General features: G+C 57.0%; 2 protein-coding genes across 3 annotated transcripts in view; one reads left to right on the plus strand and one right to left on the minus strand.

The window, feature by feature from the left end:
* The first annotated feature begins 978 nt into the window (after positions 1-978).
* Positions 979-5,323, plus strand: Galk1 (galactokinase 1). Its single transcript, XM_013037574.1, has 8 exons — positions 979-1,190; positions 2,239-2,428; positions 3,058-3,177; positions 3,377-3,512; positions 3,625-3,806; positions 4,679-4,829; positions 4,910-5,072; positions 5,156-5,323. Exons 1-8 carry the CDS (start codon positions 1,026-1,028, stop codon positions 5,225-5,227), a joined length of 1,179 nt encoding a protein of 392 aa, XP_012893028.1. The 5' UTR covers positions 979-1,025; the 3' UTR covers positions 5,228-5,323.
* Positions 5,324-5,411: 88 nt separating this feature from the next.
* Itgb4 (integrin, beta 4) overlaps positions 5,412-25,769 on the minus strand; it is a 31,484-nt gene continuing 11,126 nt past the window's right edge. Inside the window, exons 13-40 of one of the 2 annotated variants that reach the window (XM_013008794.1) lie at positions 24,117-24,220; positions 23,898-23,996; positions 23,348-23,477; positions 22,603-22,725; positions 22,385-22,491; positions 21,532-21,565; positions 21,192-21,383; positions 20,979-21,082; positions 20,651-20,709; positions 20,422-20,445; positions 18,157-18,305; positions 17,892-18,071; positions 17,491-17,639; positions 13,651-13,855; positions 12,425-12,582; positions 12,030-12,210; positions 11,797-11,934; positions 10,327-10,509; positions 10,101-10,232; positions 8,867-9,064; positions 8,323-8,553; positions 8,023-8,181; positions 7,376-7,564; positions 6,614-6,802; positions 6,376-6,531; positions 6,122-6,286; positions 5,921-6,031; positions 5,412-5,840 (exon numbers count right to left, since the gene is read on the minus strand). In XM_013008794.1, coding sequence (XP_012864248.1) covers positions 5,701-5,840; positions 5,921-6,031; positions 6,122-6,286; positions 6,376-6,531; positions 6,614-6,802; positions 7,376-7,564; positions 8,023-8,181; positions 8,323-8,553; positions 8,867-9,064; positions 10,101-10,232; positions 10,327-10,509; positions 11,797-11,934; positions 12,030-12,210; positions 12,425-12,582; positions 13,651-13,855; positions 17,491-17,639; positions 17,892-18,071; positions 18,157-18,305; positions 20,422-20,445; positions 20,651-20,709; positions 20,979-21,082; positions 21,192-21,383; positions 21,532-21,565; positions 22,385-22,491; positions 22,603-22,725; positions 23,348-23,477; positions 23,898-23,996; positions 24,117-24,220 — 3,989 coding nt within the window. In that variant the 3' untranslated portion in view covers positions 5,412-5,700. The remainder of the gene's footprint in view (positions 5,841-5,920; positions 6,032-6,121; positions 6,287-6,375; positions 6,532-6,613; positions 6,803-7,375; positions 7,565-8,022; positions 8,182-8,322; positions 8,554-8,866; positions 9,065-10,100; positions 10,233-10,326; positions 10,510-11,796; positions 11,935-12,029; positions 12,211-12,424; positions 12,583-13,650; positions 13,856-17,490; positions 17,640-17,891; positions 18,072-18,156; positions 18,306-20,421; positions 20,446-20,650; positions 20,710-20,978; positions 21,083-21,191; positions 21,384-21,531; positions 21,566-22,384; positions 22,492-22,602; positions 22,726-23,347; positions 23,478-23,897; positions 23,997-24,116; positions 24,221-25,769) is intronic. The other variant, XM_013008793.1, reaches the window with a different exon arrangement.

The raw sequence follows: 25,769 nt of genomic DNA on the forward strand, positions 1-25,769 counted from the left end.
ACTTGAGCCACAGCGCCACTTCCGGCTTTTTTCTTTTTGCTTATGTGGTGCTGAGGAATCGAACCCAGGGCCTTGAGCATGCAAGGCAAGCGCTCTACCACTGAGCCAACTTCCCAGTCCAGTCAAGGGATTCTTATCTTTAATTAACCATCAAAACCCAGAAGCAGAAGTATGGCTCAGTGGTAGCGCACCAGCCATGAATGAAAAAACAGTCAAGAGAGAACTTGAGACTTGAGATAATCTCTAGTAACACACACAAACACATACACACACACACACACAAACACAGTCACACAGTGACTCTGGTTACCACCAAACTTGGCTGTCTTTACACTGTACATCGGGTCACCTTCCTAATGACCACGATAAACAGATGGTGACTTTTTTTTTTTTCCTGTCCTGGGCCTTGAACTCTGGGCCTGGGCACTGTCCCTGAGCTGCTTTTACTCAAGCCTGGCACTCTACCACTTGAGCCACAGCACCACTTCTGGCTTTTTCAATGTGTATGTGGTACTGATGAATCGAACCCAGGGCTTCATGCATGCTGGACAAACACTCTACTACTGAGCCCCCTTCCCAGCCCGGATGTTGACTTCTTGGTGACCTAAGTGGTCTTTTTAGGAAGTTCTGGTCTCTTGGGTGCCTGATGTCGTTAAGTGTGCTGCTGCGGCTGCTGCTGCTAGTATGCATGGACGGGCTCCTGAAAAGGGCAGCTCGGATCTCTCTATTGTGCTACGCGCCCCTCAAGGCTGTACTCTCAAGTGGGCACCCACTGCTTTTTCCCCAAATGTAGAAATAGAGACATCAATTGGGTACAGATTTGTTCCAGGGTCGCCAGCATTCAGTGAGTGGATTCCTGCCTTGGCAGCGGGGGGGCGTGGCCGGCCGGCCGGGGGCGTGGCCTGGCAACAGGGGCGTGGCCCTCTCCGGACTCAGAGCCCGCCTCGCGTGGCCCCGCCCCCAGCCTCGCGTGGCCCCGCCCCCAGCATCCCGCGCCGAGGTGCGCCGAGCTGCAGACCAGCGTCATGGCTGCTTCGAGACCGCCCCAGCTCGAGGAGCTGCTGGCCGAGGCCTGTCGGGCCTTCCGGGATGAGTTCGGGGCCGAGCCCGAGCTGGCCGTGTCGGCGCCGGGCCGCGTCAACCTCATCGGGGAGCACACGGACTACAACCAGGGCCTGGTGCTGCCCATGGTGAGGGGCTGCGTGGGGGCCCGCTTCTGCCGCTCGGGCCGCGGGGGAGCGCGGGCCTCGGGTGGGCGGGGTGCGGGGCGGGGCGGCCGAGGCTGGGGGTCGAGCACCCCGGAGAGACCCCGGAAGGGCCGTTTTTTCCACGTGCTAGGAAGGCGGGCAGCCGAGGCCCCAGAGGGCGGGCGGATGCCTCTCCCCCCAGGCCCGCCCTCGGGGGGCCGCTGACCCTCGCCTTGAACCTGGAGGCGTGTGTGTTCGCCTCCCGTAAAATGTGGAGGTTCCTGTAGCACGTAGAAGGGGGCTGGGCGGGCCGCCGCCGTCAGTGGGCCCCAAACTGCAGGCCTGGGTGAATGTAGCCCTCATCTTGCTGGGTCAGCCGCTTCCACTCACGGAGGAGGAAACAGACCCAGAGAGGGCTAGGGAGCTGCACAAGATCACACAGCTGGTTCTTTGTGTGTGAACCTGGCAGATTCCTTCCAACTCTCAACCTTTGACTCTTTCAACCCCACTGCACCACTCAGGAAGTAAATGATGACCACAGCCTCGGGGTGGAGGGGGGTGGGGAGGGAAGAGAGCATTGCAAAGTGGGGAGGCATAGAGCTCATTTCACCCTGTTCACCCTTGGAGCTAGCTCTTTATCTGCCCCTTGCCTCACAGTGGGGAGCCCATGATCTGGGCAAAGTCCAGATTGTGCTCTGTCCACCACTAGCTCCACCCCTGAAGACCCAGAGGCCAGTGCTCCAAGCCCCCAAGGCCTGCTCGGCACTCAGGCCCTTTCCGAAGCTCACTCACTCCCTTCTAGTTGTGCAAATTCCCTACTCCTCCTGCCTGCCTAAGGCAACAGAGACCTGGGATTTGAATCCTGGCTCCTCCCATCATGTAATCAGGTAAGGGGCAGTCAGGACAGAGTCCAGGGTATCAGGTCCCTCATTTGTACCCTGGATGCCCTGCCTCGGAAACCTTCCTCATGGTGAATCCAGTGGCTAAATGGGTCCTGTAGCTGTGAGGTGGCCTTGTGTAAACTATACATGCTCCTTGTCCCTCCTGCCAGGCACTGGAGCTTGTGACCCTGATCGTGGGCAGCCCCCGAACAGATGGGCTTGTCTCTCTTCTCACCACCTCTAAAAACGCTGATGAACCCCAGCGACTGCAATTCCCACTGCCCACAGCCCAGCGATCTCTAGAGCCTGGAACCCCGCGATGGGCCAACTATGTCAAAGGAGTGATTCAGCATTACCCAGGTATGGGACCCAAGCCTGGGTCAAGTTCCTGTAGCACCTTGGAGTGCCACCTCTCAGCCACAAAGCCCATTCAAAGCCCGGTGCTAGGGACAAACGCCTCTACTCCCAGCTACTCAGGAGGCTAAGATCTGAGGATCATGGTTCAAGGCCAGCCCAAGTCGGAAAAGTTCGTGAGACTCTTATCTCCAATAAACTACCAGAAAAGTCAGAAGTGGATCTGTGGCTCAAGTGGTAGAACACTAGCCTTGAGGAAAGGAAGCTCAGGGACAGCACTCAGGCCCTGAGTTCAAGCCCTAGGACTGGTGGCACACACACACACACACACACACACACCACAGACATACACACAAGCCCATTCAGCCATTGGATACACAGTGTAGAAGGTTTGCAGGGTGTGAGGAACCTGATATCTCAGGAGATTCTGGAGCTTTCCTCAGGCCTCAGCTTACTAGCTTCTAGAGCCCTAATTCAGGAAGACAACTAAGAAGATTGCCTGGCAACTTCAAGAGGGCCGAGTAGGTTGGTGACCCCTGAGTTGACACACACATGCCGCGGGAGCAGCTTCCAGGTACAGACGTTTCCTGTGTCCATCCAGCGCCCTCTCACCATCGCCGTTCTTTCCCCCGCAGCTGCCCCCATCCCTGGCTTCAGCGCAGTGGTGGTCAGCTCAGTGCCCCTGGGGGGCGGGCTTTCCAGCTCTGCGTCTCTGGAAGTGGCCACATACACCTTCCTCCAACAGCTCTGCCCAGGTACCACCGAGGCCCCAGCCCCTCACCCACTCAGCTTCCCTGAAGCTTGGGGATCAGAGCTTCTTCCTCTCCTTAGGGCGGGGATAGGGGTGGGGGGCATCTGCTTAGATTGTCATTGGAGCTAATGCTGCTCCACTATGGCCACCCCTCGTGCCCCCTTCCTGGGCCCCCAGCTTGCCTACCTCACCCTGTGCCACAGACACGGGGGCAATAGTTACCCGGGCCCAGGTGTGTCAGCGGGCCGAGCACAGCTTCGCAGGGGTGCCCTGTGGCATCATGGACCAGCTCATCGCGCTGCTGGGGCAGAAAGGCCATGCGCTGCTCATTGACTGCAGGTCAGGGGCTTCCCCTCCCCCACCCCTAGGTGGCGGCCTGTGTCCACTGTGTGGCCTGGCAAGGGGACCCTTGACGGTGTCATCTCCCCCAGTCCCAACTCTTCCATCACAGGTCCCTGGAGACGAGCCTGGTGCCGCTGTCTGACCCCAAGCTGGCTGTGCTCATCACGAACTCCAACGTTCGCCACTCCCTGGGCTCCAGCGAGTACCCCCTGCGGCGACGCCAGTGTGAAGAAGTGGCCCGGGCCCTGGGCAAGGAGAGCCTTCGAGAGGTGCGGCTGGAAGAGCTTGAGGGTGAGAGCTGGCCAGACATGTTTTGTTTGCAGAAGGCTGGGCTTCCCACCGGGGCCTCCTTGTAGCTTTGACCCTGCTGTCCAACTCTTGATCACTTGGGACTTTTGTAATGTTCTTCCCACCTCCTCCACAATACTGCTTCATCAGCAGGGCTTGAAGTTATGCCAGTACTGTAGCATTCAATTACATCCCTGCCACTTCTGGTTTTCTGGTGGTTCATTGGACCACCAGCTGGACTTCCCTGCCTGGGCTGGCTTTGAACAGCAGTCCTCAGATCTCAGATCTCAGCCTCCTGAGTAGCTAGGATGACAGGCGTGAGCCACCGGCGCCCAGCTCATCCCTCCCTTTCTTGAATTTTTTTTTTGGTGCCAGTACTGGGGCTTGAACTCGGCCTCATGTTCTTGGCTAGCTGTTTTGTTTAAGGCTGGCATTTTACCACTTGAGCCACCGACACCTCCACTTCTGACATTTTGCTGGTTAATTGGAGATGAGTTCCTCAGATCTGTTTGGTATGGCTTCAAACCAACATCCTCAGATCTCAACCTCCACAGTAGCTAAGATTAAGGTGTGAGCCACTGGTACTCAGCCTGAAATCTGGTACTCTGCCACTTTTTCTTTTTGGTCATGGGGCTTAAACTCTGGGCCTGGGCACTGTCCCTCAGCTCTTCAGTTCAAGGCTAGCACTCTACCACCTGAGCCACTGCCCCACTTCCAGCTTTTTCTGTGTATGTGGTGCTGAGGAATCAAACCTAGGGCCTCATGCATGCAAGGCAAGCACTCTACCATTGAGCCATTTTCCCAGCCCCTGCTCTGAGTGGCTCACTACCTAGGGGCAGCGTGAGATCCAGTGGCTAAGCCCTGTTCCTCCCCAGCGGGCAGAGAGCTGGTGAGCAAGGAGGGCTTGCGGCGGGCACGGCACGTGGTGGGTGAGATCCGGCGCACGGCCCAGGCAGCTGCCGCTCTGAGACGTGGGGACTACAGAGCCTTTGGCCGCCTCATGGTGGAGAGTCACCACTCGCTCAGGTAAGGCCTTGGGGTGCCCCCACATCTCCTGGGCCCAGGTGGGTCCCAGGCCCACCCTCCTCTTTCTCTGTCCACTTCAGGGATGACTACGAGGTGAGCTGCCCGGAGCTGGACCAGCTGGTCGAGGCTGCCCTATCCGTGCCTGGTGTGTATGGCAGTCGGATGACAGGTGGCGGCTTTGGGGGCTGCACAGTGACACTGCTGGAGGCCTCTGCTGCTTCCCGTGCCATGCAGCACATACAGGTGGGTGAATGCCAGAGCCCGGGAGGGCAGGAGAGGCAGGCGCCCTGGTCTGCCCATCACTCAGGCCCGCACCTCTCCCCCAGGAGCAGTATAGCGGCACAGCCACCTTCTACCTCTCTCAGGCTGCCGATGGAGCCAAGGTGCTGCACTTGTGAAGCACCCCTGGGTGGCAGGCCCTGCCGCTCCGCCTCCAGCACCTGCCTTCTGCTTCTGGGTGCTCAATAAACTTGTGCCTCTGACCGTCCAGCCCCCACCTGGAGATGGTCAGAATCGCTGCTCTGCTCCCCGCGGGCGTGCCTCAGGCCTGTGAAGACAGTGTAGTAGCCAGACGGTAGCAAAGTGGTTTATTAAGTGCAGCACAAAGGCTGGAACCTGGGTGTGCTGCTGGTCCCAGCTCTTTGGTTACAAAGGGGTTTTGCTAGGGCAGGGGGCAGCCAGAAGGGCCCAGAACCTTCTAGGTCCTCTGGCCCTTCATTGATTTTCAAAGGACTCACCTCTGCCTCTGTGATTAGCATACAGCTGGATGGACCACTGGGGGTCCAAGAGTAAAGTAGCTGCGGGGGGTGGGGTGGGGAGAAAAGGCAGGGAGGGGGCCCCAGGGTCCAAGGCACTGAGGACATTGGGTGGATCAGGTTTGGAAGAACTGTTGGTCCACCTGGGTGTTGAGGGTCCCACTGGTGGTCAGTGTCCGGCTTACAAACTCCTGGGTCACATGCCGGGTGAGGGAACCCCCCGCCTCCAGCCGCTGTGACCCCAGTGTCAGTCCATCTGCCGGGGGAGAGACGGGAGAGATTCTGCTTGGCTCTGTGCTCCCAGGAGCCAGGCGCCCCTCGTCCCGGGTGACTTACCCATGAGGAAGGGCTCGGTGGTGCTGGTGTGCGTGGTGGTGATGCTGCTGAACTCGCCCTGCAGCGGGTGCTGCAAGAGCCCGGGGTGGCTGCCCAGCTGTGGGAAGGGGCCTGCAGCAGACAGACCAGCCGCTCAGGATGGCGTGCGGAAAAGGCGTGGCCAGAGTGGGCTGGGATGAAGAGGCCCGCAGGCCGCCCTACCTCCATCCTGGGACTCAATAGTGATGATGCCCTCCCTCTCCGGCCCGAAGCCCTCTGTTGTCCGGGCCTGCACCTTGAACTTGTAGGGCACGTTCTCGCTGAGGCCGGGCACCGTCAGCCGGCTCTCCAGATTGTCTCCATCCACCCGGAAGGTGGTGGCGGGTCCTGCCCAGGAGAGATGCCTTCAGCCCCCTGGGGCCCCCATTTCCATCCTTCTATCATCCCCCCTCCTGCTGTCCTAGGACAGGAAGTACCTCCTCCCTGGGCCATCTCACAGGTCACCAGGTAGCCCAGGATATCTCCATTGGGCCTCCGTGGCCGCTCCCAGCTCAGCTGCAGCGAGTCGGGGCTGAGGGCTGTGAACACCAGCGGGCCCGGGGCGCTGGGGGTGCTCAGGGTGAAGGCAGAACCTGCGGGCAGGGGCAGAGGCTGAGTGTGAGTGCGTGGGGAGTGCGGGCGTGATGGCAGCCGCTGTAGGGCAAGACTGCTTACCTGGCAGGGGGCACAGAGGGCTCTGAGGATGCACCTGGGATTCGATGGTGATCACACCCTCGCGCTCCCGGCCCCAGCCCTCCTGGCTCTGAGCTCGTACTCGGAACACGTAGGAGTGGTTGGGCAGGAGGTCTTCCACCACCACTGAAGTTTGGCCCGGGTTGGGGATGTTGAGTCGGTACAGGTCACCTATGAGGAGGGCAGGCCAGAGAGCGAGTGGCTTTATTCGCACCTCCAGCCCGATCCCGTCCTTCCCTGGGCTGCCACCCACAGCTGCTCGGCACCCACCATGTCTGCCTGAGGTATGGCTATAACCTGGTGTGGCTGACTGGTCAGGTAGGCAGAGGGCTGGGGGTGTGGCTCACGTGGTGGGGTACCTGTCTAGCAAGACTGATATTACTGCGGGGGGGGGGGGGGGGGAGAGGATGGAGGGAAGCAGAACTTCTAATCTCAATCCTGTTCTGGTCAAATCTGTGCCCTGGCCAGGTGCCCAGGTGACACTGCTTCATGTGTGTCTGCCCAGAGAGACACCATTCCCCAGTTCCCACAACGGCTAGCAGAGGCCTGGGGTATGTGAGGCCTTGTTAGGCTAAACCTAGCACAGGAAGTGACCAAGAAAGGCCCAGGAAGAAAGAAGGCAGTGAGAGGAGCTGGGGTCTGTGGGGTGGAACCTCAGGTTAGGTGGGGTTGGGTGAATTGCTGGCCATCTGGGGAGCCCCGGTGGCACAAGTGGCATTGGCGTTGTGGGCAGCCAGGCCTCACCGCCGTTCAGCAGCTGGTACTCCACGCTGTAGCCCAGCAGCATGCGCTCGCTCTGGGGCTCCTGCCAGCTCACTTTCAGAGATGTCGGCCCCAGGGCTGAGAACACCAAGCGTGTGGGTGTGTCGGGCACGCCCACCGCGGCTGCTCCGCCCACCGCGGCTGCTCCGCCCACCGCGGCTGCCCTAGAGTCTGGAAAACAAGAGCCTTAGTAAGTCCAAGAGATGGGCTGAGGTCCCGGGGTAGATTCACAGCTTACCTAGCCTTGCTCACTTGGCTCGCCTACACCGACCATCTGGGCAGTTCATTTACCTTGCAACCTTCTATTCGGGCCACCCAGCACCTCCCACACAGCTTCAGAGATGGTGTAGCCCTGGCCTGTGCCAAGGGAGTGAGCCCTGAGTCTGCCTGCCAGCCCACCCCATCAACGGCTGGCCTGGCCCCTCGCCTAGCCCTAGTCCTGTGTGCACCTCGGAAGGGCAGCTGTGGTTAGGCTTTAGCACAGATGAGAGTGATGCGCAGTGGTTAGCGCTGTGGGTGGGGCGGCATCCGCAAATGGAAAGAGGCCCAGGCATGATGGGACTGTGATGGTGGTCCAGTGGCAGATGGAGAGGGCAGCCATGCGGGCAGGAGGGCCGTTCCTGTACTACCTGGGTGCCAGGAGGGCACTGCTGACTGCCCAGCCAGGATTATAGAGTCTTGGGAGCCCCTGGAGGGGGAGAGCCCCTTCCTCTGAGCTCGACTCCAGGACCCCAGCGCCCAGGACAGCGGGAGCCTGCTCCTCCCTTCTTCCCAGATGGGAGGGAGGCCTAGGGCGGGACAAAACAAGATTCAGAGGTGGCAGGTGTGCTCACACGTGTGCATCCACACGCATGCCCTTGAGGGTAGGCAGTGGAGGCCTGGAGGAGCTGGGAAGTCTGGCCTGGGAAGGCTCGGCCAGGGCCACTCACCCTGGGAGGACAGGGAGGTGAGTGTGGAGTAGTCCCGGGGCAGCGTGGCCGAGTGTTCAGTGCGGGTCAGCGAGTGGTAGTCTCGGGTGAGGGTGGAGGATGTGCTCAGCATACGGTGAGACAGGTGTGGACTCAGGTGGGTGCCGTAGGCGGCGTTGGCTGCCGTCATCCTGTGCAGGGAGTTGGCACTGCCAGGGAAGGCGAAGTCCATCCGGCCGTTCACCAGGTGCTCTAGGGGGACAGGGACTGGTCAGCTCAGCCTTCTTGGACCCGGAGCCTCGGGGGCTGTTGCGGTCCTGGGGTCACCTGCCCTTAGAGTAGAAAACGATCTCTTGACTACCAGGCCGAAGCCCGTGTCCCCAGAGGGGTCTGTGTGTTGGACCCCGGGGCCCAGAGCTGGCCTAGGGCGTGTGCCCCAGTCCCAGGGGCACTGGGATCCTCGTGGATGTGAGAGCCCTAAGTATCCTGGCGGCAGCGGGCAGAGGCTGTGCGGGGAGCCCCCGCCCCGGGCTCCGAGGCCACAGCCCCCCGGGCAGGCGGTCACCTCCGGGAGGCCTGGGCGTCGTGCAGCGCCCCCCTCCGCCCTCAGGGTCCCTGCTGCCCGTGGCGCCTTCGTCGTCCGAGCGCCCGCTGCTGGCCGACAGGCGCGGGATGAGCTCCGGGGGCAGCCGCCACGTGACGCGCCGCAGGTCCAGCTCCTCCCCCGGCAGGGGCTCCAGCTTCCAGCCGCTGCCGCCGCCGCCTTAGGAACAACGAAGGGCCGCATTGGCACGGCCGGGGCGGGCGGGGTGGACACGGCCAGGCCTGGCGCAAGGCTGGGTCTGTTGGCGTGGTGTCGCTGCTCGCTGGGGACAGGAGGAGCCCCAGCAGGCCCAGGACATGACCAGCAGCAGCCCAGCTGAATGACCCTATCCCAACATAGCCAGGGGACCTCGCTGTGTGGGGAAATCCTGGGCAGCGGAGGACTTCTTACTCAGGGCATTGGGTAACAGGCAGCCTGATATACAGACCAGAACACTGAGCCAAGCCGGGCGCCGGTGGCTCACGCCTATCATCCTAGCTACTCAGGAGGCTAAGATCTCAGGATCCCCGGTTCAAAGCCAGCCAGGCAGGAAAGTCCAGGAGACTCTGATCTCCAGTAAACCACCAGAAAAAGGAAGTGGTGCTGTGGCTCAAGGAGTAGAGCACTCGCCTTGAGCTCTAGAGCTGAGGGACAGGCCCCAGGCCCTGAAGTTCAAGCCCCAGTACTGAAAAATGAAAACTGGAAAGATGTGGGTGACTCATCCAGAGTCTCACAGTGGAGTCGGAGCAAGAAGTGTGCATCCGGGAGTCTCACCACACACCCGGAATCAAGGGAGAACAGCCAATGGAGCATGGGGCCCCCACTTCCGTTCCCTCGGGCCCTGCCACTGCTGCTCAAGGCTCTGTCTTAGGGGTCTCTCACATAGGCTGGCCGCTAGAAATCAGCTGGATATCAGGGACTGCTGTGAACCCTAGGTTACAAAGCTATAGTCCCGTGTGCACGAACCCACACAGATATGGGCTGGTCTGATGGTCTTCAGCCCTCCGGGCAGGTGTTTGACTGTCCCTATGTCTGTGCAGGTGTGCACGTGGTACAAAGTGCCCCCAGCAGCTCTGTCCCCTTTGTACCTTCAGGGCTGTGGATGTTTGGGGCTGAGAGGGAACGCGGCTAGTTGGTGGCCCCCTTGGCTGTGTCTGGACACCAGGGATAATGCCACTCTGTACCGGGACCCTGGCCTTCTCTGCGTCTCACTCACCAGTGTCATCGGAGACGCTGGGCCTCTGGCTGCTGGCTGGGGAGCGCAGCACATCGTCGCTGTACATGAGGTAGTTCTCGTAGTCTTCCCCGCCCTGGGCGTCCACGATGGGGATGTCTGGGATGATGGGGACTGCAGGGTGGGAGGAGGTAAACCAGGGGGCTCCAGCTGTGGCCTCCTGTCCCCTGGCCCACCCCACCCCACCCCTCGCCTGCCTGCCACTCACTGGACATGGGCCTCTTGGGCTGAGTGGCCAGGTTGATGATGGCCTCCCGCTCGGGCCCCCAGCCTGCCCCGTTGCGCGCCTTCACCGTGTAGCGGTATGGCTGAGATTCTCGCAAGTTCTCAATGAGCAGCATCCGTTTCTTGGGGTTGTCCACCAGCACCTTCTTCATGGGCCCTATGGGTCCTGAGGCACGAAGGAGAGCACTTTGGGGTGTTGCTCGGGTTCCTGCCTCGCCCCAGCCCTGACCGCGCTGTGCTTCAGGATGGCGAGGACTGAGGTGGCGCGTGGCGCTGCTGAGGTGTTCTGCCATCAGCCAAGCTCTTAGAACCTGGGAGTGCCTGACTTGGGCGGTGTCACCAGCTAGCCAGTGGGGGGAGCTGAGTGAATGGAGAACCAGCAGGAGACTCAATGGCTCTGATGACGATTCTACCGACGGGCCAATGGTCTTCCCTGCAAGGTGCCCCTACACGAGCTCACGCAGGAGGCAAGGCTGCGGTCAGGATAACTCCCTGCCCTGTGCCCTCTGCAGGGCGAGAAAGTGTGACAGCTTTGGGGCAGTGGAGGGCAAGAGGCCTGGGAATTCTCAGTGACTTTTTTTTTTCTCCCCCCAGTCCTGGAGCTTGAACTCAGGGCCTGGGCGCTGTCCCTGAGCTTCTTTTGCTCAAGGCTAGCACTTTACCACTTGAGCCACACTTCAGGCTTTTTCTATGTGGTACTGAGGAATCGGACCCAGGGCTTCATGGGTGCTAGGCGAGCACTCTACCACTAAGCCCCATTCCTAGCCTTCTCAGTGACTTCTGAGGGAGCTACAGACATGGAGTGCATTGAGATCTGAGCACCTATGTGGGGCTGGGACAGTGGCTCAGTGGTAGAGTGCTTGCCTCGCATGCATGAGGCCCTGGGTTCGATTCCTCAGCACCACATACACAGAAAAAGCCAGAAATGGTGCTGTAGTAGAGTGCTAGCCTTGAGCTGAAGAGCTCAGGGACAGCACCCAGGTCTAGAGTTCAAGCCCCATAACCAACCAAAAAAACAAAAAAACACCTATGCTGGGAGTTGGTGGCTCACACCTGTAATCCTAGCCACACAAGAGGTTGGGATCTGAGGATGGCGGTTCAAAGCCAGCCTCTCAGAAAAGTCTGAGAGACTCTTATCTCCAATAAACTACCCAGAAAAAGCCAGAAGTGGTGCTGTCTCACTCAAATTTGTGCACTAGCCTTGAGCACAAATAGGTTCAGGGACAGTGCCCAGGCCCTTAGTTCAAGCCCCAGGACTGATAACAATAATAATAATAATGATGCCATGATAAAGACCCACCAAAAAAACTTCCACGATGCCTTTCGCTTGCCCACTGACTGGATCAAAGAACTCAGGAACAACCTGAAGCCCCACGCCTCCCTGTGCCTCAGTGTCCCTCCCTTCCTCTGTGGTGTTGGCAGGGTGGCCAGGAAGGGGCCCGCCAGTCCTTACGGTTGTCCTCGTTGACCAGGCCATAGCAGACCTCGTAGGCTGTGATGTCGCCATTGGTCTCAGCAGGCTCGGCCCAGCTGAGCTGGGTCACCGTGGAAGACACCACGTTGAAGGCCAGACGCCCCGGCTCGCTGGGCACTGGGGGAGGGGTGGGAAGAGTCCTGTCAGAGGCAGCGGGGGTGGGGTGCTGGCAGCAGGGGGAGATGGTGGAGGGCGGGGACGCGAGGCCTCACCTTCCTGGTGGGTGCGGCAGGACACCAGGGTGCTGTAGGGCCCCTCACCCTGAGACCCGTAAGCACACACCCTCATCTCATAGTCGCAGTAGGGGTACAAGTTGGTGAGCTCCACCGAGGGCACCTTGCTGTCGATCAGGTGGGCTTCTGACTCGGGGTCACCCTGGATCCAGTACTTCACCTGTTCAGAGGGGAGGGGGCTGGTCAGCAGGAAGAGGCAAGCACCAAAGCCACTGACCCCTTGGGGTTTGCACATGGGCTGGGGTAATACAGGGAAATTCCTGAAAGGCTCAGGAGTGGGTTCTTCCTGGGGGTACAGGTGGGGTTCCTTCTGACCATTGGTGCTTGGGCCTGCTGGTATTGAGTATGCACATCCCCATGGCCTCCTTCCTTACCCGGTACCCCAAAGGCTTGCCAGGAGGGGGCAGCCAGTTGAAATGGATCTTCCTGGACCCGGCGGCCTTGGCGTTGGGATTCTGGGGAGCGCCCGGGTCACCTCCAGAGGGCGGCAGTGACGACAGCGTCTGACTTATGAAGTTGCGGTCCAGTTCATCTATGGATCAAGGTAGAGCTGGTCGGCTGGCTCAGACCTCCTCACCACCAGGGGGCACCAGACTCAGTTCAACACCCAGGCTTCCCCCACTCAGGTCTTTCTCACCTGCCTCCTGGGAAGGCTGGAGCCACTGAGGGCCTCACAGCACGCTTCAGTGGAGGTGGGGGATGGAGGGGGGGCTGGCCGAGGGGGAGGGAATCTGCCCACCCTTAGCAGCCAAGAGGAATGTTCTGGCCATACTTATTCTTTTTTTTTTGGTCATGGGGCTTAAACTCTGGGCCTGGGCACTGTCTCTGAACTTTTGTGTTCAAGGCTAGTGCTCTACCATTTGAGCCACAGCGCCACTTCTGGTTTTCTGCTGGTTCATTGGAGATAAGAGTCTCATAGACTCCTGCCTGGGCTGGCTTTGAACCATGATCCTCAGATCTCAGCCTAAGTAGCTAGGATTACAGGTGTGGGCCACTGGTGCCCAGTTCTGTAAAAAATTAGTTAAAGGTTGGGAAGGTGGCTCAGCGGCAGATCTTGCCTCCCATGCATGAGGCCCTGGGTTCCATTCCTCAGCACCACATAAGCAGAAAAGGCCCAAGTAGTGCTGTGACTCAAGTGGGAGAGTGCTAGCCCCAGCCTTGAGTTCAAGCCGCATGACTACCACCAACAACAACAAAATTAAAAAGGCCAGGCACTGGTGGCTCCCATCTTTAATCCTAGCTACTCAGGAGGCTGAGATCTAAGGATCACAGTTCAAAGCCATCCCAGGCAGGAAAGTCTGTGAGACTTGTCTCTAACCACCAGGAAACCAGAAGTGGAGTTGTTCAAAGTAGTGGAATGCTAGCCTTGAGCAAAAGGCCTCAGAGAGGGCACCCAGGCCCTGAGTTCAAGCCTTATGATTGACCAAAACAAAACACCAAAAACCCAAGAAATTTGCACTGTGTACGTGAAGGTACCATTAAATAGGGTGCCCCTGGCCTCATGTTTGTGCTGGCTGAATCTGGCAGTCCTGCCTGAGAGGTTCCCCAGCCTCCCTCCCTCCCTCTCCACTTGCTTGTGCCAACCCCAGACTCTGCCCACCTCTCTCTCCAATGATGACAGTGGCTACGTGGGGTTGGCCCAGGCGGGCTCCAAATTTGGGGTTGCTGAGCTGGATGTGGAACTGGCGGATCTGGCGGCCTCGCAGGAGAGAGTCGACTTCCTGCAGCTCCAAGAGCTTCACCTGAAGCTCCTTCCAGGTCTCCCCGGGGTGGAAGAGCAGCTCACCCTCCATAGGGACATAGTCCTGGGAGTGGGAACATCGAGGTTAGACCAGAACTGCAGGAAGAGGCAGTTCAGACATTACAGCCAGGCCTGGTAGCACAAGCCTGTAATCCTAGCAAGTGGGAGGCTGGGGCAGGTGGATAGTGAGTTTGAGACCAGCATGAACTACAAAGTAGGTTCCAAGCAAGCCTAGACAGTGTCTACTTAGTAAGACACTGACTCGAAAACAACAAAATTAGAGCCTTTGGGGCTGGGGGTGGGGATTCAGGATCATGGCCACACCCTTCCCTGTCAAGTGTGGACATGAAATGGCTCCTGTTTACGCAGCACCTCTGACAGCACTTTAAATATTAGCTCGGGGCTGGGAAGGTAGCTCAGTGGTAGAGCGCTTGCCTTGCATGCATGAGGCCCTGGGTTCGATTCCTCAGTACCACATAAGCAAAAAGAAAAAAGCCAGAAGTGGTGCTGTGGCTCAAGCGGTAGAGTGCTAGCCTTGAGCTGAAGAGCTGAGGGATAGTGCCCAGGCCCAGAGTTCAGGCCCCACGACCGGACTCAAAAAAAAAAAAAATAAATATTAGCTCGCATAACCCTCCGGCAGTGGGAGGCAGAGATTTTACAGACAAGAAAATGGAGCCCTGTACAGGGTTAAGGAACTTGCCAAGGTTCAGACAGGAAGTCGTGCAAGAGCTGGGATTTGGACCTAGCATACAGAGACACGGGCTGGCAGAAGCCCTGGATGTGCAGGTCCCATGGGGGAAGAGAAGCAGGTTGAGGCTCTGGAATCTGAGATCCTACTTGGACCTTGCTGAGTAGGGCATTTTTACCAATGCCAGATTTATTTTCTCAATGCTCAGGAGCTTGCGCGTGCGCACGTACGTGTGTGTGTGTGTGTGTGTCTGTGTGTGTGTGTTCCAACTGGGAGGAAAGAGGCCTTCCCATTTTATACCACTAGGTGGCGCGTCAAACTAATATTTCATTTTCTGGTGTGGGTAGTTAGGCCGGTTGTGAGAGGTAGCCCAGAGCAGATAGGAAAGTCTACAAGTGGAGGAAAACGGAAGAAGCAGATGTGGCCGGTTTCTGGTGGCTCACACCTGTAATCCTAGCTACTGAGGAGGCTGAGATCTGAGCATCTCAGTTTGAAGCCAGTCTGGGCAGAAAAGTCCCCATGAGACACATATCTTCAGTTAACCACTCAAACTGGAAGTGGAGCTGTGGCTTAAAGTGGTAGAGCACTACCCTTGAGCAAAAAGAGCTCTAGGGCAGAGCTTAGTTTCTTAGTTGAAGCCCCACAACAGAGAGAGAGAAAGAAGCTGATACGGACATGTCAAGAATTCAGTATCAGCTGGTGGTGCTAGAGGCTCATGCCTGTAACACTAGGGACTGAGGAGCCTGAGGTCTAGGGATTGAGATGTGAAGCCAGTCTAAGCAGAAAAGTCGGCCAGTCTTCAACTAACCACCAAAAAGTCAGATGTAGAGACGTGGTTCAAGTGGTAGAGTGTCAGTCAGCAGTAAAAAAGCTAAGCCAAAGCAGGGTGCTGGTGGCTCATGCCTGTAATCCTAGCTACTCAGGAGGCTCCCTTGAGTCCAGGAGCTCTGAGCTGAAGTGTGCTATGCTGATCAGGTGTCTGCACCAAGTTTGGTATCAATATGGTAACCTCCTTCAGCTCAGAGCTCCTGGACTCCAGCAATCCTCCCAGCTCAGCCTTCTGAGTAGCTGGGATTATAGGTGTGTGCCACTGCGCCTGACTCCCTTAGCTTTTTTGCTCAAAGCTGGTCCTCTACCACTCCAGCCACAACTCCATTTCTGGCTTTTTCATTGTTAAACGGACTTTCCTACCTAGGCTGGCTTGGAACAGATCCTCAGATCTCAGCCTCCTGAGTAGTTAGGATTACAGGTATGAGCCACTGGTGACTGGCTAGAAATTTTTTCTTGAACTGTCAACTACCTAGGCATCTTTATACAAGAATAACAAGAAAGCCAGTTTTTTTTTGTATAATATAGTATAGGCAGGAGATTTATAAAGATAGAAACTTCTTGGTATTTTCTTTTCTTTTTTTTTTTTTTTTGGTCACTCATGGGAGCTGAACTCTGGGCCTGGGCGCTGTCCCTCAGCTCTTCTGCTCAAGGCTAGCGCTCTACCACTAGAGCCACTGCGCCACTTCCAGTTTTTTTCTGCTTATATGTTGTTGAGGAATCCAACCCAGGGCCTCATGCATATGAGGCAAGCACTCTACCACTGAGCCACCTTCCCAGCCCCCTCTTCTTGGGAATTTTATGGGAGTATTGCAGTAGGGAGGTGAATGGCTCCTATCAAATGGAAGAAAGTAAAGAAAGCAAGGGCGTGGCTGGGCTGCCTGGGCCTGCCAGGTACATATTCCCTGTTTCTTGAATGGATTGGTGGGGCCAGTGGACTACACTTTATTTATTCTTTGGTCATGGGAGCTGAACTCTGGGCCTGGGCGCTGTCCCTCAGCTCTTCTGCTCAAGGCGAGTGCTCTACCACTTGAGCCACAGTGCCACTTCCAGTTTTCTGGTGGTTAATTGGAGACAAGAGTCTCACAGACTTCCCTGCCTGGGCTGGCTTTGAACCGTGATCCTCAGATCTCAGCCTCCTGAGTAGCTAGGATTACAGGCTTGAGCCACAAGCACCTGGCATAGATTTTATTAATTTAACAATTTTTTGGGGGTGGAGATTTGAGGGGATTGCTGTGCTTGGCTAGTTAGATATGTGTTCTACTGCCTGAGCCATGTGTCCAGCTCTGGGATAATTTTTGGCTTAAACTTTCAAATATTGATAATAAATTCAGAATTAAAGATGAGAACAGCCTGGGTCCAGTGGCTCACCACATCTGTACACTCAGCTACTTCAGAGGCTAAGTTCTGGAGGATCATAATGCAAAGTCAGCCTAGCCAGAAAAGTCCATGATACTCCATTTCCAAGACAGCAAGCAAAAGGCAGGGCTGGAGGTGTGCCAGATGAGCAAGCAGGCTGATCAAGCATGAAGCCCTGGGTTCAAACCCCAGTACTAGGGCTGGGAAGGTAGCTCAGTGGTAGAGTGCTTGCCTTGCATGCATGAGGCCCTGGGTTTGATTCCTCAGCACCACATAAGCAGGAAAAGCCAGAAGTGGCGCTGTGGCTCATGACCGACAAAAACCAAAAACAAACAAACAAAAAACCCCGGTACTAGCCCAAAAAACAGAACTGGGCACCAGTGGCTCATGCCTGTCGGTCTAGCAACTCAGGAGGCTGAGATCTGAGGATCAAAGTTCAAAAGCCTGCCCTGGGCAGAAACGCCCAGGAGACTCTTATCTCTAATGAACCATCAGAAAACCGGAAGTGGTGCTGTGACTCAGGAGCTAAAGCGCTCCCCTTGAGCTGAAGAGCTCAGGAATGATCTGGACAGGTCACCAGCCCATCTAGGAAGAAGCTGCTTCCTAGCAGTAGTGAGGCCTTGGGCAGCTGCTACCCTCACTTGGAGGGAGTGAGGCGCCCCTGCGGAGGGTGGCAAGCTCAATAGGATGTCTTTGGGGGAAGCCAGCTTTGGGGGTTGGTTACCAGGGACTCCAGTAGCTGCCATGTCCTCCTGCTCAGGCCTAGGAACCTAGCCCGGGCCCGCTGGAGCTGCGCTGTGTCTTTGGAGCAGGGAGAAGCTTACCCGGTTCCCCTGAGCCGTGCTGTCCTGGGTGCGGTAGGACACCTGGGATTTGCCGTTGTCCAGGATGCGCCGGGTGACGGGGATGCGGGCCACCTGCTCTCCGCGGCTGACCGAGTACTCGGGTCGCTCAAAGGATACCACTCCGCTGGCTGCAGGGACCCATGTGCCCATTAGGGGGCGCTGTTCCCAGTCCCTTCTCATCTCCATGCCCTCCCCACAGCAGGCAGGGAGTGTCTAGGGCCCTGTGGATCTTGGGAGGATGAGCACCATTATCATCATCATGGAAGCCATGGTTCGTGCACTGACCAAACTTGGAGCAAGGCCTGCATGGGTTCCAGACTAGCTCATGCCTCCCGGCCCTGTTCTGCCTCTAGGAGGATATACAGCAGGGGCAGACCAACCTTGCTCCTTGATGATGGTGATGTTTACCAGGCGGCGACCGAGGGTGGCCGTGCCCACGGGGACATCGATGGCCTCCACCAGCAGCTGCTTCTCATCGTCATCCTCAGGCCGGATGAAGAGGGGCACCCGCACGTCCACCAGCTCCACCCCCTCCTGGAACTCCACCATGCCCCGGGCGTCTGTGGAGAGGGGGGTCAGGTGTGGAGGGGGGTGTCACCTCAGTGGGAGGGGAGAGGGAGCGGCACTGAGCGCCTGCCGGCCTACCTTGCTCTGCGGTGAGGGTGTAGTAGCCGGGGGCCACCTTGAGCTCGTGGAAGGCTCGCTGCTCCACCTGCTTCTCTGTCAGTTTCAGCAGGGTTTGCTTGGCTGAGCGAGGAGCCATCAGGACCGTGTCCACAATGGTGTGGTCTTGCCTGGATCGAGGGGGAGGGAGTCAGTGAGTGGTAGTGTGAGCCTGGCACTTCCTGTCCTCTCTACATCAGGCCACAGGATAGAAGACAGCAGAGCCAGGCATCAGTGGCTCATGCCTGTGATCTTAGCTACTCAGGAAGCTGAGCAGAAGAGACTGAGGATCGCCATTCAAAGTCAGCCTGCGCAGGAAAGCCTGTGAGATTTTTGTTGTTGTTGTTGGTCGTGGGGCTTGAACTCAGGGCCTGGGCACTGTCCCTCAGCTCTTCAGCTCAAGGCAAGCACTCTACCACTTGAACCACAGCGCCACTTCCAGTTTTCCAGTGGTTCATTGGAGATAAGAGTCTCACAGACTTTCCTGCCTGGGCTGGCTTTGAACCATGATCCTCAGATCTCAGCCTCCTGAGTAGCTAGGATGACAGGCGTGAGCCACCAGGGCCTGGCTTCCATGAGATTCTTATCTCCAATTAACCATCAAAAGGCTGAAAGTGGAGGTGTGGCTCACTTGAGTGCCAGCCTTAAGTGAAAAAGCTAAGAGATGGCGCTTGAACCCTGAGTTCAAGCCCCATGCGCGCGTGCACGCAAACACAATTCTAGAGGCAGCACGAAGGGCAGGTCTTAGTAGCCAGGCAGTGCAGAGGTCCACGCAGGGTCCTCCTCCCTCATATGGCAGCCAGAGCCAAGCCGCTGCTGTACCTTCTTTTTTTGGGGGGGGGTCCGGTCATGAGGCCTGAACTCTGGGCCTGGGCGCTGTCCCTCAGCTCTTCAGCTCAAGGCTAGCGCTCTACCACTTGAGCCACAGCGCCACTTCCGGCTTTTTTCTTTTTGTTTATGTGGTGCTGAGGAATCGAACCCAGGGCCTCATGCATGCAAGGCAAGCACTCTACCACTGAGCCACCTTCCCAGCCCCTGCTGTACCTTCTTGAACCCTGCTGGTTCAAATCCTTGCGCTGGGTCCTGATAGGCAAGCTTATGGTCAAGCAAGCTACTTAACCTCTCTGATTCAGTTTCCTTCTCTGAAAACTGGAATACTGATGGCCCCTTTAGAACAGACGGCTGAGAGGGGGGCTAAGGTAACCAGGCCCATTGTGAGCATGCAGAGAGCTGGCAGAGCGCTGCTTCCTGACGGCCACATACTGTTATTTTGATTTCTCTGTCTCTGCATGGAGGTCCCTGTCTCCTGCACCCTCTGAAGGGCCAAGACCCATAGGGAAGTAGGCAAATAGCTGTGTGGTCTGCTGTCTCTCAGAGTGAGGGCTTCGCACTGGTAGGTCACACGTAATCCTAGCTACTCAGGAGGCTGAGATCTGAGGATCACAGTTTGAAGCCAGCACAGGCAGACACATTTGAGAAACTTTTTTTTTTTTTGCCAGTCATGGAGCTTGGACTCAGGGCCTGGGCGCTGTCCCTGAGCTTTTGTGTTCAAGGCTAGTGCTCTACCACTTTGAGCCATAGTCCTACTTCTGGTTTTTTTTTGGTGGTTAATTGGAGTTAAGAGTCTCACTTGGACTGTTCTGCCCGGGCTAGCTTTGAACCTGGATCCTCAGATCTCAGCCTCTTGAGTAGCTAGGATTACAGGCTTGAGAAACCTTGTCTTCCATTAACCAGTAAGAAGCTGTATGTAGAAGTGTGGCTCAAGTGGTATAGATCAATCAGTCTTGAGCAAAAAAAAAAAAAAGAAAAGCTCAGGAAAATTACAAGATCCTGAGTTCAAGTCCCAGTCCTGGCACAAAAGGAAAAAAATAGAAAAAGCAACGGTCTGGAAAAAATAGAAAAAGCAATGGTCTGGAAAAGGAAGGGAGAAAGACACACACATTCCCCCCCCCCCACCGCGAGATGTAGGCGCTGCAGGGGACAGATAGGTTAGTGGCAGGAGCTGGCCCATGCCACCAGGGTATCTTCACCTCACTACTTTTTTTTTTGTCAGTCGTGGGGCTTGAACTCAGGGCCTAGGCACTGTCCCTGAGCTCTTCAACTCAAGGCGAGCACTCTACCACTTGAGCCACAGCGCCACTTTTGGCTTTTTCTGTGTAGGTGGTACAGAGGAATCGAACCTGGGGCTTCGTGCATGTTAGGTAAGCACTCTACCACTAGGCCATGTTCCCAGGCCCTTCAACTCACTTTTTTCCGGCATTTGGCTGCTGCCTGTGGGGACAAAGGGCACAAATGAGCCAGAGAAGCCCTGGGGTAGAGACATGCTCTGCCTAGGGGTTTGAACACCTGCTCCCCACCCCCTACCCCCACCCCCGGCCTGGGGATCCTGGCTGCCAGGCCTGGCTCTGGCAAGGCTTTCGTAGAACTCGGCTGCACCCCCTGCCCCCTCCCTTCCCCAGTGCACCCCAGGACTCACCGGAACTTGGTCTGCTGGAGCTTTTGTGCGCCTGAAACTTGCCTGTACACTTCATTCAGCTGCCAGGCAAGGGTGGGTCATGAGGCTGGGCCTGGGAGCCAGGCACCAGATGGGCTCTACCCAGAGGGTCCCTCAGGGCACATGGGGGCATTCCCCGAGAGCCCGACTCTATTACGTCCCAGGATGATATGCCAGGCACTGATCCAAAAAGCCCCACTTCCCAGCCTAGAACAGTGTGGGTTCTGTGGCTGCTGGCCTCTGCCCTCCAACCTGGCTGCCACTGCCCCCAGGCCCAAGTCCCTGCTCAGCTGTTCCTCTGGGTCCTTACATTCTCCTCCACCTCCCGGCGCAGCTGGTCACACTCTCGGGTGCCAGGCTTCATCAGGTTCTCTGTGCAGAGGCGAGTGAGGCGCAGGGACAGTCCGTAGGGCACTGGGAATAAGCAGGAGAGTCATCAGCACCAGGCATGGCGGGCACCAGTGGGCAGGCTCTGCAGCCACCGTTTCCAGCACCAGGGACCACTGCTTCCCCCCCCCCTCACCCAGCTCTGCGGGGTTGGAGCTGGCGGCGTGCGTGGCAAAGCCAGGCCGCTGCACGTTGTTGGTGATCTTCCAGCGGACTGTGTCCCGCCCCTTCAGGTTCCCGCTGCGCAGCATGGGCGTGTCCAGGTGGTCTGAGGCCATGAGGTTCTCCCGCAGCATGTAGTGGTCTTCCTTAAAGCCCACCATGTGGCCTGTGAGGAAACGATGCTCAGCCAGGCCCGGCCCTAGACCCGCCCGGCCACACCCATCCATCAGCCATGGGTGCCCAGAGCCTGGCCACTCCATCTCAGCCCGGACCCAGAGCCATCATCCAAGCTCCACTTGAAGGCCCAGACCTACCTCGGTTACAGCAAGGGAGAAGTGCCAGGCAGGCCTAGGAGACAAGAGTAGGGAGAGGCTGAGGGCGAGGACAGCCACCCGGGCGGCCGCTAGCCCTCTTGCAGAGTATACAAATCACTAGCTCAAAGGCTCTGAAAAGACCTGCAGAAAATAAACTTGTTGTTGAACTCAGGGCCTGGCCACTGTCCCTGAGCTTTTGTGATCAAGGCTAGTGCTCTAATACTTTGAGCCATAGTTCCACTTCCAGTTTTCTGGTGGTTATTGGAGATCACAGTCTCAAGGTTTTCTTGCCCAGGCTGAACCATGATCCTCAGATCTCAGTCTCACAAGTAGTGCTGAGATTACAGGCATAAGCGTCTCTCTCTCTCTCTCTCTCATCTTGAACTCAGAGCCTGGGTGCTGTCCCTTAGCTTTTTGACTCAAGGCTGTTATTCTACCATTGGAACCACATCTCCACTTCTGTCTTTTTTTTTCACTGATTATTTGGAGACAAGAGTCTCCTGGATTTGTCTGCCAGGGCTGGCTTTGAACCGTGATTCTCAGATCTCAAGCATCTGAGTAGCTCGGATTATAGCCAGCACCTGGCTTTCCCCCCCTCCCCCACCCCATTAATTGGAGATAAGAGTCTCCTAAACTGAGATTTCAGGCGAGGGCCACCGGCGCCTGGTCCCACACCATTTTCTGGTGATGGGTGTAAAGAAGAGTCAGCTAAGGCACAGAAAGATGAAGTAACTTGTTCAAGGTCACACAGCTGAGCCCAGGCAGGACCCAACCAGTCTGGCTCTGGGGGGGAGGGGGGAGGCCTTTGGGGGAGGCAGGGGGGGAGCCGTGGGGAGGGCCCTGGGGGGCTCACCTTGCAGCAGGCACAGTACTTCCAGCAGAGCAGCAGCAGCAGTGCCAAGAGCGGCAGGAGCAAGATGAGAGGGAGGATGAGGCCCCAGAAGAAGCCAGGGGGACAGTCTGGGAGGCGACAGAGGAGGGAGGCGGTGCTCACCCCCACCCTGAGGGCCCACCGTGCCCCTCCTCACGCGCCCCTCCCCACACACCCGCGCCGCCCGCCCGCTTGCTCACCCTTCTTCCTGTGGACCAGGACCGTGCTGTTGGGGCCTGGGCTCCCGTCGCCTTCCACCGTGTAGCTGTACGTGCAGTCATCATCCTCATCTCGGAACGAGCAGTACTCCACCACCTCCTCTGCTGTACCACAGACGGTCAGCCGGGCACCCCGACTCCATCCCTGCACCCCGAAGCACCCCACAGACTGCTCCTGTGGTCAGGATGCTGCCCATGCCATGCCTCCTCTCCAGGCTCCTGATCTGCCCAGCTGTGTCCTGAGCTGGACTGGGTGCCCACTGCCCGCATTTGGTTCCTTCCTCTTGTGCCATTTTTTTTTCTTTTTTTTTTTTTTTTGGTCGGTTGTGGGGCTTGAACTCTGGGCCTGGGCGCTGTCCCTCAGCTCTTCAGCTCAAGGCGAGCGCTCTACCACTTGAGCTACAGCGCCACTTCCGGTTTTCTGGTGGTTTATTGGAGATAGGAGTCTCACGGTCTTTCCTGCCCGGGCTGGCTTTGAACCGCGATCCTCAGATCTCAGCCTCCTGAGTAGCTAGGATTACAGGCGTGAGCCACCAGCGCCCGGCTGCCATTTTTTTTTTTAATGCTGGTTCTGGGGCTTGAATTCAGGGCCTGGGCGCTGTCCCTGAGCTTCTTTTTCAGCTCAAGGCAAGTGCTCTACCACTTGAGCCACAGTGCCACTTCTGGCTTTTTCTGTGTCAGGCAAGCACTCTAAGCACTAAGCCACACTCGCAGCCCCTGGGCCTACCTTTCTTAAGCTCATCTACCATCTTGACCTTGAAGCTACACTCCTGGCATGTGCGCCCCTTCTTCTCCCCAGTGCCCCAGGCCTGGCACTGTACGCAGGAGCGCAGATCCTCGCAGAGGCCCAGGCGGATCTGGGAAGGAGAGAAGGAGTAGATAGGTGGGCGCTGTGTGCCAGGCTGGCCTCATTGCCCCAGCCTCGGGCCTTCCAGCACCCTGCCAGCCACAGCCCCTTTCCTACCCTCTCTTTTTCTTTTTGCTGGTTTGGGGGCTTGAACTCAGGGCCTGGGCACTGTCCCTGAGCTTTGCTGCTGAAGGCTAGCGCTCTACCACTCGAGCCACAGTTCCACTTCTGGTTTTTAGGTGATTAATTGAAGATAAGAGTCTTGTGGACTTCCCTGCCCAGGCTAGTTTTGAGCTACTGTCCTTAGATCTCAGCCTGCTGAGTGGCTAGGATTATGGCGGGACCCTGGGCTCCTGGATTTCCCACCCTGTCTTGTGCCTGGGATCCCCGTGACCATCCACACCCGGGCACCGGGTGAGCCTGGCCTCACCGCGGAGTAGTTGATCTCGCAGGTGGTGTCCGTGTAGAGCGACTGCTGGTTGCAGTGGCAGCGGCCACACTCACAGTAGCCTCGTCCATTACAGATGCCCTGGGGCAGGGAGGGGGTGCCAGTGAGCCACCGCGGCCCATCCCTCTCCCCGCTCCCCATCCTCCCCCCCAACCCCTCCCCCGGCTCTCTCGGTCCCAGGCGGTGGGCACCCAGGCCTACCCCATTACTGTCAATGCACGTGGCGTTACTAAGGGGACAGTCACAGCTTGCGCCTGTCCAGCCAGGCTCACACACACACTGGCCCATGGAGCAACGTCCCCGGTCTGCAGAGAGGAACGGGGGAGAGGGGAGCCATAGTCACAGCTGCGATCCAGCTACCCACCTGCTGCCGAAGCAGAGAAGCCATCTGCCTCCCTTCTCTCCCGGGATCTCTCTCCCTGCATCTCCGCCCTTCCACCCTGCTGTCTCCTTTCTACTCTGTGAGCTTCACAAACATGAATTGAATCACGTGGTTGCCCTAAGAACCTTTTTGTTGTTGTTGTTGTTGGTCATGGGGCTTGAACTCTGGGCCTAGGCGCTGTCCCTCAGCTCTTCAGCTCTACCACTTGAGCCACAGCGCCACTTTCAGTTTTCTGAGTGGTTCATTGGAGATAAGAGTCTTACAGGTTTTCCTACCCAGGCTGGCTTTGAATCTTGATCCTCAGATCTCAGCCTCCTGAGTAGCTGGGATAACAGACATGAGCCACCGGCAGCCGGCTGCCCTAAGAACTTTAATGGGTCCTGGCCAAGGGAACAGGTATGAAAAAAATAGTACAAGAGAGTAAGAAACGAGTCCAAGTGCCAGAGGCTCACGCCTGTCATCCTAGCTTTGCAGGAAGCTGAGATCTGAGGATTGCAGTTCAAAACCAGCCCAGGCAGGAAAGGCCATGAGACTCTTATCTCCAATTTTAACCAGAAAAATGGAAGTGAAGCTGTGGCTCAAAAGTGGTAGAGTGATATCTTTGAGCAAAAAGCTCAGGGACAGTGCCCCAGGCCTGAGTTCAAGAATCAGGACCAACCAAAATAAAAGAGCTGTGGCTCAAGTGATAAGAGTACCAATCTTGAGTGAAAAGGTTAAGAAACAGGATTCTGGCCCTGAGTTCAAGCCCCCAATATTAACATACAAAAAAAACAAGTACAACTGACGAATGTGTTACACAGTATCTACGAGAGCAGGTACTGGCAGCTTATGCTATAATCCTAGCTAGTCAGGAGACTGAGATCTGAGGATCACAGTTTGAAGCCAGCCCAGGCAGGAGAGTCCGTGAGACTCTTACTTCAAAAAGCCAGAAGTGGTAGCGCACTACCCTTGAACAAAAAAGCTTAGGGGGGCTGGGAAGGTGGCTCAGTGGTAGAGAGCTTGCCTTGCATGCCTGAGGCCCTGGGTTCGATTCCCCAGCACCACATAAGCAAAAAGAAAAATGCTGTAAGTGGTGCTATGGCTCAAGTGGTAGAGCGCTAGCCTTGAACTGAAGAACTGAGGGACAGCGCCCAGGCCCAGAGTTCAGGCCCCACGACCCGACCCAAAAAAAAAAAAATAGCTTAAGGACAATGCCCAGGTCCTCAGTTCAAGCCCCTGGGCCAGAATTCCCCCCACCCCCAGCAAAAAAAAATACATATATATATATATATATATATACATATATATATATATATTCACAAGAATCTACAGGTAAATGATTAGATTTAGCAATGGTGGCTAAATGTTTACAAGGTAAACATACTAACAGAAGCTGGGCGCTGGTGGCTCACACCTGTAATCCTAGCTACTCAGGAGGCTGAGATCTGAGGATCACGGTTCAAAGCCAGCCCGGGCAGGAGAGACCGTGAGAC

Source organism: Dipodomys ordii, unplaced genomic scaffold (genome assembly GCF_000151885.1).
Source record: "Dipodomys ordii isolate 6190 unplaced genomic scaffold, Dord_2.0 Scaffold7, whole genome shotgun sequence".
NCBI lineage: Eukaryota > Metazoa > Chordata > Mammalia > Rodentia > Heteromyidae > Dipodomys > Dipodomys ordii.

Bases quoted from the DNA above. Each gene is read 5' to 3' on its own strand.
- Galk1 (XM_013037574.1), top strand. From the start codon at position 1,026: ATGGCTGCTTCGAGACCGCCCCAGCTCGAGGAGCTGCTGGCCGAGGCC. The intron at 3,178-3,376 runs GTACCACCGAGG...CCTGTGCCACAG, and splicing joins CCTCCAACAGCTCTGCCCAG to ACACGGGGGCAATAGTTACC. The intron at 3,807-4,678 runs GTGAGAGCTGGC...GTTCCTCCCCAG, and splicing joins GCGGCTGGAAGAGCTTGAGG to CGGGCAGAGAGCTGGTGAGC.